At 38.7% G+C, this 14,294-nt stretch overlaps 1 protein-coding gene across 2 annotated transcripts in view; it reads left to right on the top strand.

Annotated features, from left to right (window-relative positions):
* Window positions 1-14,294, top strand: part of SPAST (spastin) — a 75,196-nt gene that overhangs the window by 21,996 nt on the left and 38,906 nt on the right. For both annotated transcript variants that reach the window (XM_047782331.1, XM_047782332.1), the window contains exons 3-4: window positions 1,521-1,604; window positions 10,486-10,581. In XM_047782331.1, coding sequence (XP_047638287.1) covers window positions 1,521-1,604; window positions 10,486-10,581 — 180 coding nt within the window. The remainder of the gene's footprint in view (window positions 1-1,520; window positions 1,605-10,485; window positions 10,582-14,294) is intronic.

Genomic DNA, 14,294 nt, shown 5'->3' with positions numbered 1-14,294 from the left:
TGCTCTGAATATTGTATGGTATGTGGGTATCACTATTAAATAACTAAGTGCTTCAGCTTATTATAACTAAAATAAATTCAGGAGCAAAAATTATAATATGTGGGCTAAGAAACTTAGCTTTATGGACCAGTGCACCCAGTGGATGTTTTATCTGGCTGGCTGATTCTATTGCCTATTTCGGCTAATTTCCAGTAATTACAGTGTGTTCAATATTTAACATGCTTTTTTCTTTTTTGCTTTAACTGTTTCTCTAGCTACCGGTCTCCTGTATAAAGAGAGCACAGTAGAACAAGTAAATATGGAAGGTTGGGTCCTGGAGACTTCTATGCGTTTATGAGGAAGACTTTATGAATTATATACAAAATATATTTACTGTTCTTTGTCAAATGCATAGAAGAAGAGTTAAAAGAAAATGAGTTGGTTATAAGAAAAATAGTATTTCATTGAATCTAAAATGCCTTGGAGGATCTCCCATCGTGGCTCAGCAATTAATGAACTCGACTAGCATCCATGAGGACTCAGGTTCAATCCCTGGCCTTGCTCAGTGGGTTAAGGATCCGGTGTTACTGTGAGCTGTGGTGTAGGTCGCAGACTCAGCTTGGATCTCACGTTGCTGTGGCTCTGGTGTAGGCCACTTGCTACAGCTCCGACCCCTAGCGTGGGAACTCCGTATGCCACGGGTGTGGCCCTAAAAAGACAAAAAGACAAAAAAAAAAAAAAGCCTTTGATTGTACCACTAAGAAGAAAAGATGTTAATTAAACTATGACGCATTCTATTCTTTATCATGGAACTTGAATTTTAACCTTATTGAATATACTATCTTAATCTTATTTAGACATAGCTATAACAGAGGTATTAATACCTATGACCAAATTTGTGCATGCAGAGGAAGAGACAAACTGTGTTATGATTGCATCCTGGCTGATGGCATTTATAGGTTGGCAATGGTTGTAAAACATATCCCAATTTCAAAGTTTTTTAAATGTAGGGGAAAAAATATGTCTCAAAAGCCATGAAAACTATGAAATACCACAGTAGCTCTAAAACCATCCTAAGAAAATGTAACTGATATTTTAAAGTTATTATTTGAAAGTAATATTTTCCTTATTTCTTTTTATTTAATTTTTTTACTTTTTTGTCTTTTTTTTGGTCTTTTTCTAGGGCTGCACCCACAGCATATGGAGGTTCTGAGGCTAGGGGTCTAATCTGAACTATAGCTGTCGGCCTATGCCACAGCCACAGCAACTCGGGATCTGAGCCATGTCTTCGACCTACACCACAGCTCACAGCAATGCCGGATCCTCAACTCACTGAGTGCAGCCAGGGATCAAACCTGCAACCTCATGGTTCCTAGTCGGATTCGTTAACCACTGAGCCACAATGGGAACGCCAATATTTTCCTTATTTCTTTTTAAAGATTGTGACTCTCCATGAGATTAGTTGGTATGATTTATCTTAAAGCAGTATTAGTAGATAAAAGTAGATATTTTTATTTTTTTTTTCCTGCTTTTTCTTTCAGGTGAACAGTGTGAAAGAGCCAGACGCCTTCAAGCTAAAATGATGACTAATTTGGTTATGGCAAAGGACCGTTTACAGCTATTAGGTATCAATTAATGAATTGTATAACTGCAATGGGATATATTTGAAATCTGTCTTTAGTGAAACTTTAAAATGGAAATGGAAATAAGTCACTGGTCTTGAAAATGTATTCTAGGCTTTTTTTTTTTTTTTTTTTTTTTTAGGGCCACATCTGCGGCATATGGAGGTTCCCAGGCTAGGGGTCTAATTGGAGCTGTAGCTGCCAGCATACACCACAGCCTCAGCAATGCCAGATCCGAGCTGCGTCTGCCACCTACACCACAGCTCATGGCAATGCCAGATCCTTAAGTCACTGAGCAGCAAGTCCAGGGATTGAACCCACAACCTCATGGTTCCTAGTAAGATTTGTTTCTGCTGTGCCACGACGGGAACTCCTAGGCTTTTTTTTAACTTATGAAAATTTCTAACATGCAAAACTGAAGAGTATATTGAACTAATTATCCTTCACTCAGCTTTAATAATTATCAGCTCGTTATCAGAATTGATTTAAGACGGGCAAACTACAGCCCGTAGGCTAAATTCAGTTTACTATTTACTTTTATAAGTTGGCACAAAGCTATTCTCATTCCTTTATATATTATCTGGCTATTTCCATGCTACAGTGACAGATTGAATAGTTGATGCAGAGATCATACAGCCCTCAAAGCCTTTAAATGTATACCACTTAGACATACTTTAATATTTACTATCTGGCCTGTTTATATCCCAGCCCACTTCCCCTCACTTCATATACTATTTTGAAACAATTTCTTGACATCTTTTCATTTCATTTATAACTATTTCATATTGTATCTCTAAAAGATAAACATAATTTTAAAATAAAATTGCCAAAATACCATTATCACACCTAAAAAATAACTAGTAATTCTTTTAATACTAACATAAAAGTAATGGCCAACAAATGTTGTTTCCGAATTTATATAGAGTATATAATGTCCAGTCAGTATGTCATAATTTAACTAATTTTTAAATAATCGTTGGGAATCAGGATCTCAAGAAGATCCATACTATATGTCTCTTTTAATATTCAAGTCTGTTTTTCGTTTTCTTGAAATTTGTTTGTTGGTGAACCAGATCTTTGCCACATTGTGTTTCCTACAGTCTTTTGCTGCATGCATCTCTGTGGTGTCTTTTAATATGTCCTCCCTATAAACTGATAGTTGGATATAGCACTTATTTGGATCGAAAGTGCATTTTCACTGTTTAATGATAAGACTGCTTAATAGGTGGTTTTGTGTTTATCCATTAGCAGTTGTTGTGATGTTAGCAGCAGTGGATGACTTATGCCTAGTGACATTGTAGTTGTCATTTTTTCTGCATTCATCAGCTGGAAAAAGTCTGTAAAGAGAAACTTCTCATCTTCTATTTGATGGCATAGGTTTTAAAAACGTATTCTTAAAGTGTATCTACCTTAAAACAAAGTGGAACTAAAACCCACCCTTCTTGGGTGGTTCTACCGTAGCTTGATGTGGTAGAAGTAGTAGAAACTTGGTAAGCAGGCTGACTTTATTTATTTGTTGCTCTGTGGTTTTGATAAGTTATTTAGCATGTCTGAGTCATCTTTATTTCGTTTGTAATATGAAGCTAATATATAATTATAATCTCACCATATTTGTGAACATTGAATTGTTGAAAGAACCTAACCCATATTAAATACTCAAAAATACTCATTTTTCTTCATCTGCTTACCTGTGTGTAATCACGACCCCTGACTTGTGTACATGTATACACATGTATGTTTTAGTCATTTACTTGTTCATCCATTCATTCTTATATGGTCCATTGTGTTTATAAATTTTTTGCCCCATGTTGTTGAAAAGGAAACCCTTACTGTTTTCAGATAGCTAGCAAAGCAGTTTTTCCCTGGCTTCTGTGGCTGACAGTTTGCCTTCTTACTTCTTTTTTTTTTTTTTGTCTTTTTGCAATTTCTTGGGCTGCTCTCACAGCATATGGAGGTTCCCAGGCTGGGGGTCTAATCGGAGCTGTAGCCACCTGCCTACGCCAGAGCCACAGCAACTCGGGATCCGAGCCGCATCTGTGACCTACACTGCAGGTCACAGCAACGCCGGATCGTTAACCCACTGAGCAAGGGCAGGGACCGAACCCGCAACCTCATGGTTCCTAGTCGGATTTGTTAACCACTGCGCCACGACGGGAATTCCCCTTCTCACTTCTAATTGAAAGTTATTACTGTGTCAAATGAAATGACGTATTACCTCAAAGGTTGTACTAAAATAATTATCTAATTGTTCTAATTGGTTGTAAGTGCTTTAGCTATTACACCTTTTAGTATATGTACAATGTATCAATATATGTGCTGAAGATTATTTTTGATTATGGAACATTTTGTAACATGTTCCAAATTGAGTAATAGTTTTTAAATTTTATTTATTTATTTTTTAATGGCTGCACTTGCAGGATATGGAAATTCCCAGTCCAGGGGTCAAATTCAAGCTGCAGCTCCTTGCCTACACTATAGCTTGCGGCAACGCCAGATCCTTAACCCACTGAGCAAGGCCAGTGATCAAACCCACATTCTCAGGGGCACTGCTTTGGGTTCTTAACCCACTGAGCTGCATCAGGAACTATATAGTAGTTGATTATTATCTTTTTTTTTTTTTTTGCTTTTTAGGGATGTACCCACGGCACATGGAAGTTGCCAGGCTAGGGTTTGAATTGGAGCTACAGCTGCCAGTCTACATCATAGCCTCAGCAATGTGGGTTCACCCTTCTAATGTTTTATCACACAACTTCAAAGAAAAGATAAAAATCAAGAGTTTCCTTTCCCATCGTGGCTCCGTGGTTAACAAATTTGACTAGGAACCATGAGGTTGCGGGTTTGATCCCTGGCCTTGCTCAGTGGGTTAAGGATCCCACCTAGCCTGGCAACTTCTGTGTGCTGCAGCCCCAAAAAGCAACAAAACAAAACATTTGAAGCATCTCATGGATTTATAGACTTCTATTTATTTATTTATTTATTTTTGCTTTTTAGGGCCGCACCCAAGGCATATGGAGGTTCCCAGGCTAGGGGTCAAATCAGAGCTACAGCTTCTGGCCTGCGCCATAGCCACAGCAATGCAGCTTCCGAGCCGCATCTGTGACCTACACCACAGCTCACGACAATGCCAGATCCTTAACCCACTGAGTAAGGCCACGGATCACACCCACAGCTTCATGGTTAGTAGTCAGATTTGTTTCTGCTGCACCACAGCAGGAACTCCTAGACTTCTCTTTAAATGCAGCTTTGTAATTTCTTATTTGTGGTGTTAGCGGAGAGGACAAAAAGGGGATATATAATATAACATGAAACTAGGCATTGATGGAATTAATATTAGGATATTGTTGTCTGTTATCCTCAAAAGTGCTATGTCCATTTATGAAAGATTCTACTTTTAAAAAGAGAGGGGAGGAGTTCCCGTTGTGGTGCAGTGGTTAACGAATCCGACTAAGAACCATGAGGTTGCGGGTTTGGTCCCTGGCCTTGCTCAGTGGATTAAGGATCTGGCGTTGCCATGAGCTGTGGTGTAGGTCACAGACGCGGCTAGGATCCCACGTTGTTGTGGCTCTGGTGTAGGCTGGTGGCTACAGCTCCGACTGGACCCCTAGCCTGGGAACCTCCATATGCTGCAGGAGCAGCCCAAGAAATGGCAAAAAGACAAAAAAAGACAGAGGGGAGTTCCCGTTTTGGCACAGCAGAAATGAATCTGACTAGGAACCATGAGGTTGCAGGTTCGATCCCTGGCCTCGCTCAGTGGGTTAAGGATCTGGTGTTGCTTGAACTGTAGCGTAGGTTGCAGATGAGGCTCAGATCTGGCATTGCTGTGGCTGTGGCCTAGGCCAGTGGCTACAGCTCCAGTTCGAACCCTAGCCTGGGAACCTCCATATGCCACAGGTGAGGCTCTAAAAAGACAAATAAATAAATAAAAATAGAGGGTGGAGTAGAAGACATCATCAACATATTCTCGTATTCTGAGAATTCAGAATGTCTGGGAGTTATCTGTCAAAGACAGTAAAAAAGTGGCACAAATACATAGTAGAACATGTTTGAATATTATGTGCTGGTTAAAAAGTAGAGCTTTTCAGAGGTGGGATGCCTGATATGTATCTAATTAGAATGGAGATTGATACTGGGAGTTCCCCATGTAGACTAGTTTGAGAGGATACAGCCTCTCTGATAAAGATGGGAAGAGTTCATATATATTAAATGTCTTCGGTTTAGTGATAATGAACATTAAAGCAAAGCTTAAGTGTAAAACCTGCTATAGATAAAAAGATAATTTTGGGCAAGTTCCTATTGTAGCTTGGCAGATTACAAACCCGACTAGTATTCATGAAGACTCGGGTTTGATCCCTGGCTCTGTTCATTAGGTTAAGGGTCCAGTGTTGTTGTAAGCTGTGGTGTAGGTTACGGAAATGGTTTGGATCTGGCATATCTGTGGCTGTGGTGTAGGCTACAGCCAACACTTCTCTTTGACCTCTAGCCCAGGAACATCCATATGCTGCCAGTGCAGCCATGAAAAAAGAAAAAAAAGAAAAAGATAATTTTGGCATTAGCATCTTTGTATACTTGGCAGTTCCCCTTTTTTCTTTTAAATTTAGCTTCATTCAAATTCCAGTTATTAAGTCCTCACTCTTTATCAGATACAGTGCCAAGATATATAAACTGAATTTATTTCTTAACTTGGCAAATATTTTTTTGGGTGGTTACCATGTTCTAAGCGCTTAGGATGTAGACAAGGATCCCTGTGTCATACAGTTTATATTCCAGCAGGGGGAATACTGATAATAGGCAATAAACATAAAAAATAACTAAGTTATACCATATGTTAGAAGGTGATAAATATATGGAAAAAGGAAAATGTAAAACACGCAAAGGGGATTAAGAGTAGATGGGATTGCCGGGGCCGGGATTGACCTTGCTCCCTGAACTGCAAAGATGCTGCTGATTCGCATTGTGCCACAGTGGGAGCTCTTCCTAAAGTGTTTTAAGCAGACAAATTATATGGTAAGATTTTCCTTATAAGTAGATCACTGAGGTGGTTGTATGGGGATTGCATGTGAGGGGATCAGGAAGCAAGGTGACTTTTATTTTAAATCATTGGTTAATCCGCATGACCTTTAGTCATTCTATTTTTTTTTGCCTTTTTTTGCCTTTTCTAGGGCCGCTTCTGCGGCATATGGAGATTCCAGGCTAAGGGTCTAGTCGGAGCCTTACAGCAAGGCGGGATCCGAGCCGCATCTGCATCCTAAACCACAGTTCATGGCAACGCCAGATCCTTAACCCACTGAGCAAGGCCAGGGATCGAACCTGTAACCTCATGGTTCCTAGTCAGATTCGTTAACCACTGTGCCACGATGGGAACTCCGCCTTTAGTCATTCTAAAAGGGAGCATTAAACTAGGTGTATTTTCTTCCAAAAAAAAAAAAAAAAGAATTGGAACAAGTTCACATTAGCTGTGTCCTGCTGTTGTGTATTTTTGTTTTTGCGTGTATAAATCTACACATCCAAAAAACAAAGTTCTGTGATTTTTTATTTTTAGTTATTATGTATTAAAACTAAGGATTTAATTTGTTTTTTACTATATAATGAATGTTTATGTGAAATTTTGTTACATTTTATTGGAAAGAGTGTTAATTGATAAACAGGACATTTACAAATCGGATTTTTCTAATTTATGTCTTTTACAAACACAATGGTTTCTTTCTCAATATGGTGATTTGAAGAGTATTATCACTGAGAAAAATCAGATGACCTACCTGTTAACTAACAACAGCAACCAAAAAAAACGGGTTCCAAAGTATATTGTATCAGCCAGTTCTAGGACACAAAAGCTGTGCAATACTTTGTGCTTTGTGCAGAAAGGGTAGCTGCTATTTAACCTGTCCCAGAGGCCTATGTGGCTGTACTGTAAACCAAGCAGGGCGCCTGCTTGTCTGACCTTAGAAATAAAAGTTCAGGAGAGTTAGTATATATACTCGTGCTACGTTTTTGCATATATTTATTGACCTAATGCAGGAGAAAAGAATCAGTAATGATAACTTCGAGTATTTTAACAAAATAAATTTGGTCAGAATTGAGCCCCTCTTATGAATGAGGCATAGAGCAGGTACTTTATGTATTGTATTGTATTTATTTATTTATTTACTTACCTACTTAATTTTTAGGGCCACACCCGTGGCATATGGAGGTTCCCAGGCTAGAGATCAAATCGGAGCTATAGCTGCCAGCCTACGCCATAGCCACAGCAATGCAGAATCCTTAACCCACTGAGTGAGGCCAGGGATCAAAACCACAACCTCATGGTTCCTAGTTGGATTCATTTCCGCTACACCATGATGGGGAGTCATGTGTGTTATTTTATTTAATCCTTGAGACTTTCTGAAAGTTGACACTGAAGCAAGTTTATGTTAGTAAGTGGAGCAGGGTATTCACCAGCTAGCAATATGGATTGACTCTGCTGGGGAAAGAGAGTGCAGCAGTGGTGTGGAGTGGCAAGGAAACTCAACTTCTACACTCCTGGGCTTCAGGTGCTAGGCCTAGAGACCCAGATCTTGAAAGGATTTGTTGTCATTTGAAGTGAGGATATGGTTGAAACTATCCTTTAAAATGTTGGACTCGTTTAAAATTAGGTAATAGTAGTTTCCATTGTGGCTCAGCGGAAATGAATCTGACTAGTATCCATGAGGATGTGGGTTCAGTTTTTGGCCTCCGTCAATGGATTAAGGATCCAGTATGGCCGTGGTCTGTGGTGTAGGTCGCATACACAGCTCGGAACCTGTGTTGCTGTGGCTGTGGAGTAGGCCAGCATCTGTAGCTCTGATTAGACCCCTAACCTGTGAACTTCCGGATGCCTTGCAAAAAAATAAAGAAATAAACAAAAATAGGTAATATAAGGAGTACCCTGGTTTCTCAGTGGGTTAAGGATCCAGCATTGTCACTGCTGTGGCTCGGGTTACAGCTGTGGTGCAGATTTGATCTCTGACCTGGGAACTTCCATGTGCTATGGATGCGACCCAAAGAAAGAAGGTAATGTAAGCACATGCTACTGAATTTCAGAAGTTCAGGTATGAAAAACATCTATCATACTATGCTCATTTCCCCTCCCCAGGGGCAGCTGGTATTACAGTTTCTTTGGATCCTTTTTAGAGATAATTTTCACATGTACAAGTATACATGTTTGTCCATTTAAATAAGTGTTAGGGTGCTGTAGACACAGTTCTGCAGCATACTAATACCATTCGGCTTTGTTATGTCGGACATATGTTAGGGTAGCTGAGTACATGGCATTTACTAGATACTCCTTAGAGTTTCCTTCTGTGTTGTTTCTTCTTTTCTGAAATGTCCTTTCTACTTTTCAGATCCTTTCTCTGTAAAACCTTTTTAATGTTCTCTTTCTCCATCCTGCTCTTTCTACACAATGATTTTGATGTAGTAGATATTCTGAAAATATTTGATTTGATAGTAGTGATATGGAATTACCTCAGGTTATCAAACCTGAATAATGCATGTTTTGAAGATAGTTATTGTTCATTTCCATTGATATTTTAATGTCTCAGTTTTTACTAACTGTACTTTTTTAATGATTTTTATTTTTTCCATTGTAGTTGGTTTACAGTGTTCTATTAATTTTCTGCTGTATAGCAAAGTGACCCAGTCACACATACATATATACATTCTTTTTCTCACATTATCTTCCATCATGCTCTATCACAAGTGCTATACAGCAGGATACCATTGCTTATCCATTCCAAAGGCAATAGTTTGCATCTGTTAACCCCATATTCCCAGTCCATCCCACTCCCTCCCCCTCCCCCTTGGCAACCACAAGTCTGTTCTCCAAGTCCATGAGTTTCTTTTCTGTGGAAAGGTTTATTTGTGCCCTATATTAAATTCCAGATATAAGTGATATCATATGGTATTTGTCTTTTTCTGACTGACTTCACTTAGGATGAGAGTCTAGTTCCATCCATGTTGCTGCAAATGGCATTATTTTGTTCTTTTTTATGGATGAGTAGTATTGCATTGTGTATATATATCACATCTTCTTAATCTAATCATCTGTCGGTGGACATTTAGGTTGTTTCCATGTCTTGGCTATTGTGAATAGTGCTGCAATGTGTCTTTTTCAAGGGAAGTTTTGCCCAGATATATGCCCAAGAGTGGGCTTGCTGGGTCATATGGTAGTTCTATAATTAGTTTTCTGACGGTAACCTCAGAAAACTGAGGTACCTTCATACTGTTTTCCATAGTGGTTGTAACAATTTACATTCTCACCAACAGTGTAGGATTCCCTTTTCTCCACATCTTCTCCAGCATTTGTTATTTGTGGACTTATTAATGATGGCTATTCTGACTGGTGTGAGGTGGTGCCTCATAGTAGTTTTGATTTGCATTTATCTAATAATCAGTGATGTTGAGCACTTTTTCATGTACTTGTTGGCCATCTGTATATCCTCTTTGGAGAAATGTCTGTTCAGGTCTTTTGCCCATTTTTCAATTGGGTTGTTGGTTTTTTTCCTGTTGAATTTGTGTAAGTTCTTTGTATATTTTAGAGATGAAAGCTCTTATCAGTTGTGTTGTGTGAAACTATTTTCTCCCATTCCATAGGTTGTCTTTTTGTTTTTTTTATGATTTCCTTTGCTGTGAAAAAGCTTGTTAGTTTGATTAGGTCCCATTGGTTTATTTTTGCTTTTTTTTTCTGTTGCCTTGGGTAATTGTATTTTTAAAGATAATTTTATATAAATGCAAAACCCCTTCATCATGTAATGAATAACCTTGTAACACCTTGAATCATTTTTTATTTTCACATACACATTTTATTTTTTCATTATATATTTTTTCTTTTTGTTTATTTTGTTCTTTTTTACCCTTCTTTGTTGCATAGAGAAGCTGCAACCAGTTTTGCAATTTTCCAAGTCACAGATGGACGTCTATAATGATAGTACTAACTTGACATGCCGCAACGGACATCTCCAGTCAGGTGGGTTTAGGTTAACTAACATGTAAAATAATAAAGTTTGCATTCAAAGTAGAGTCCTACTTAACCTAAGTGTGTTGATTTGATTTAATAATGGTGGATTTGATTGGTTTTTGTTTTTGCAGGGCTGTATGGAAAGTGCAGTATCCCTTTCATTCGTGGTGTGTAAACATGTAACAGCAGTGTATAGCCATTCTCAACATGTTTTATTTGCATATTTTATAATCTCCAAAAATATGGGAGTTCCCGTCGTGGCGCAGTGGTTAATGAATCCGACTAGGAACCATGAGGTTGCGGGTTCGGTCCCTGCCCTTGCTCAGTGGGTTGACGATCCGGCGTTGCCGTGAGCTGTGGTGTAGGTCGCAGACGCGGCTCGGCTCGGATCCCACGTTGCTGTGGCTCTGGCTTAGGCTGGCAGCTACAGCTCCGATTGGACCCCTAGCCTGGGAACCTCCATATGCCGCGAGAGTGGCCCAAGAAATAGCAAAAAGACAAAAAAAAAAAAAAACAACAAAAAAACAAAACTAAAGCCAACTCCAAAAAAAAGTACAAAGAAAAAAAAATATGAAGGTTCATTTTCCTAGATTACTAGCATATTCTTTTCCTTCTATTTTATTTTGAGCTTTTTGGTTTTTTTCATGGGTAGCTATCCCAAGGTTTTTATGAAGGTGGTGTTTTTTGAGATAGAAATTTTAATTTTTCTTACATACCAATTTTTAGTGCATGTACATAATACATGAATGTTTTATCATAGTACCTGTTCAAAAAAATTTGAAGCTGAGTTCACACAGTGAGGAGAAACATTAGAATACTATTATTTACTGTGGTTTAGACTTGTTTTCTATGAACTTTGGGCATCGCATCAACTCTTAATTAAAGTAAATAATACTTTGGTCAAATTGTAACAGAAAAACCTTAGTTTAGACTATAAGACAACTGCTTTCTTTATTCATATGCAATAAAAACGTTTAAGGATTTTAATGAAGAAATAGCATGAGCAGATTTCTGTGTATGACAGAGGCAGTTGGTCATCAACTCTTTTTCTTGTGGCTTCACCTCTCCCTGAAGGAGTTCTCACTCTGGTTTGGTCTTTGGGTACCGAGCCCCACCTCAGTAGCGTATTCATTTTCCCATTCCTTCCTGTATCTGACTTCAAGCGCCTTTTCAAGTATGGAGATAAGTATTTTGTCTGTTTCTTTTAGCAAGGCTGTGAAGGACTGACATTTTCATAATGAACTTTTTGGAAAAAAAACAAATGTAAGCGTGCACCACATGTAAATAGTAAAGTTTCCAAAACACAAATTTGAGATCCTAATAATCCTACCAAGGTAAACAGCAAAATTTTCTAGCCCTGAAGAGCTGGTATGCCATTCCTTGATATCTTCTTCTTAAGTATTTTCTTCTACTTAATTCTGCATGTGAGAATTATCTACCATGTGGGGTTGAGTATGGGGAGCAACTTTCTCGTCTGGGACCCATTAAAAAAAAATCAAACTATCTTGTTTTATTTTTTGTTTCTAGGGCTGCACTTGCAGCATATGGAAGTTCCCAGGGTAGGGGTTGAATCTGAGCTGCAGCTGCTAGACTATACCACAGCCACAGCAACGCCAGATCCGAGCCACGTCTGTGACCTACGCCGCAGCTCACGGCAATGCTGGATCCTTAACCCACTGAGCAAGGCCAGGGATTGAACCCGCAACCTTGTGGATACCGGTTGAGTTCATTACTGCTGAGCTACTACAGGAACTCCCCAAACTATCTTATTTTAAATTTCTAGTTGTCTATTTTGTTCTTATTTTCTGGTTGGGGGGACATATTGCCTTTACAGTTAATTTATGCAGCACTGATGTGTGATACCCATTGAGCCTCAGTACATGAGCCAGCTTGTTTATACCTAGTTCATGAGTGTCCCTACTTAGGGAACATTCTGTGATACTTCACTTGGATGAGTACCTTCCACTCTCTTAGGAAATATATGCCAAAATCTACTTACTACTTCAATGTGTTATCTACATTGTCCTATTTTCAAGTCACAATTACTAGATGTGCAGAAAAATAGGAAAATGTGGCTCTTACTCAATAAAAAAAATCAATCCATAGAAACTCTTGACTCTGTCCACATGTTGAATTTAACAGATGAAGATTTCAAAGTATTTGCACAGATATATATGTGTGAAGAATTAAAAGAAAATATGTCATCTGTTAACAGACCTGCAGTCTTAGCAGAGAATCTGAACTACAGGATACAAACAATGGAAGTTTTTAACTTGAATATATAGTTTGTTGAAATAAAAAAAATTATTAGGTAGCCTCAATAGCTGGTTGGATATGTCAAATGAAATATTCAGTGACGCTGAACCGAGGTCAATAAAAATTACTAAATCAGATGACTCCACTATTCAGAAAGCACATTAGTGATTGCTTAGGGCCAGAGGTAATAGAAATGGAATACAGATGGATACAGGGAGACTTTGGGCTATGAAGGAAACATTTTGTATCTTGATCTTAGTAGCTTTTATTTTTTTTTTTTGGTCTTTTTAGGGCCACACTCGTGGCATATGGAGGTTCCCAGGCTAGGGGTCCAATTGGAGCTGTAGCCACCGGCCTACGCCAGAGCCGCAGCAACGTGGGATCCGAGCCATGTCTGCGACCTACACCACAGTTCACAGCAACGCCAGATCCTTAACCCACTGAGCAAGGCCAGGTATCGAACCCGCAACCTCATGGTTCCTAGTCGGATTCACTAACCACTGCAGCACGACGGGAACTCCTTAGTAGCTATTTTGCCAATATAGTTTACATTTTAAACACATGCAGTTTATTATTCATAGATTATATTCCAAATGTTAATTAAAAAATAAATAGTGGAAACAGTTAAGCTTATTGTCATTCCCTTGTTTGGATAACTTTCCTGCTGCTGCTTATAGGGTCATTTATCCATAGTTCCTTGAACATATAGTACAGAACTTTGCATTTATTTACTGGACATAATGTGTGATTAATTTACTCATAAGTTCCCTCATTTTTTTTTTCTTTTTTTTTGTCCAAAGACAAATCTGTGGCATATGGAAGTTCCTGGGCCAGGGATTGAATCCAAGGTGCAGATGTGATCTATACCACAGCTCCAGCAATGCTGTGTGCCTAACCCACTGCATCAAGCGGAAATTATACCCACAGTGCCACAAAGACAACACCAGATCTTAACCTGCTGCACCACAGCAGAAACTCCTCCCCCTCCTTTTTTTTTTTTTTTTTTTTTTTTGCGCTACACTCATGGCATGTGGAAGTGCCTGGTCCAGTGAACCCGGCAGCTGTGGTGACAACACTGGATCCTTAACCCAGTGCACCACAAGGGAACTCCTTAAATTCCCTTCTTTTGAGTTTCCTTAAGCCATCCATGTTAAGAGGTTTGATGACAAAATCAAATATAAGGTTTTTGTCTTTTCTCTAGGCTACCCTAATTTGGTGACTGATTTAATACGTATCTTCAGAGTAAACATTGTTATTAATGCACTGATGTTTTGTTATATAGTATGTGAGAATATTATTTAGAAGCAGTGAGATTTGAACATTCAGAAGTCTGTAATTCATGTAGAAGAGCACTGTGGGTAGGTCAGGTGACCTTTTAGACTTATTCAAAGGTGTTATATACATGTTTATTTACACATATGTAACTTAAAATACTTGGCATATTAAAAACTGCATCTTATTTTTGT

The sequence above is a fragment of the Phacochoerus africanus genome, chromosome 5 (assembly GCF_016906955.1).
Source record: "Phacochoerus africanus isolate WHEZ1 chromosome 5, ROS_Pafr_v1, whole genome shotgun sequence".
NCBI classification, from domain to species: Eukaryota; Metazoa; Chordata; class Mammalia; order Artiodactyla; family Suidae; genus Phacochoerus; species Phacochoerus africanus.
This window is presented reverse-complemented; position numbering and strand designations above follow the sequence as displayed.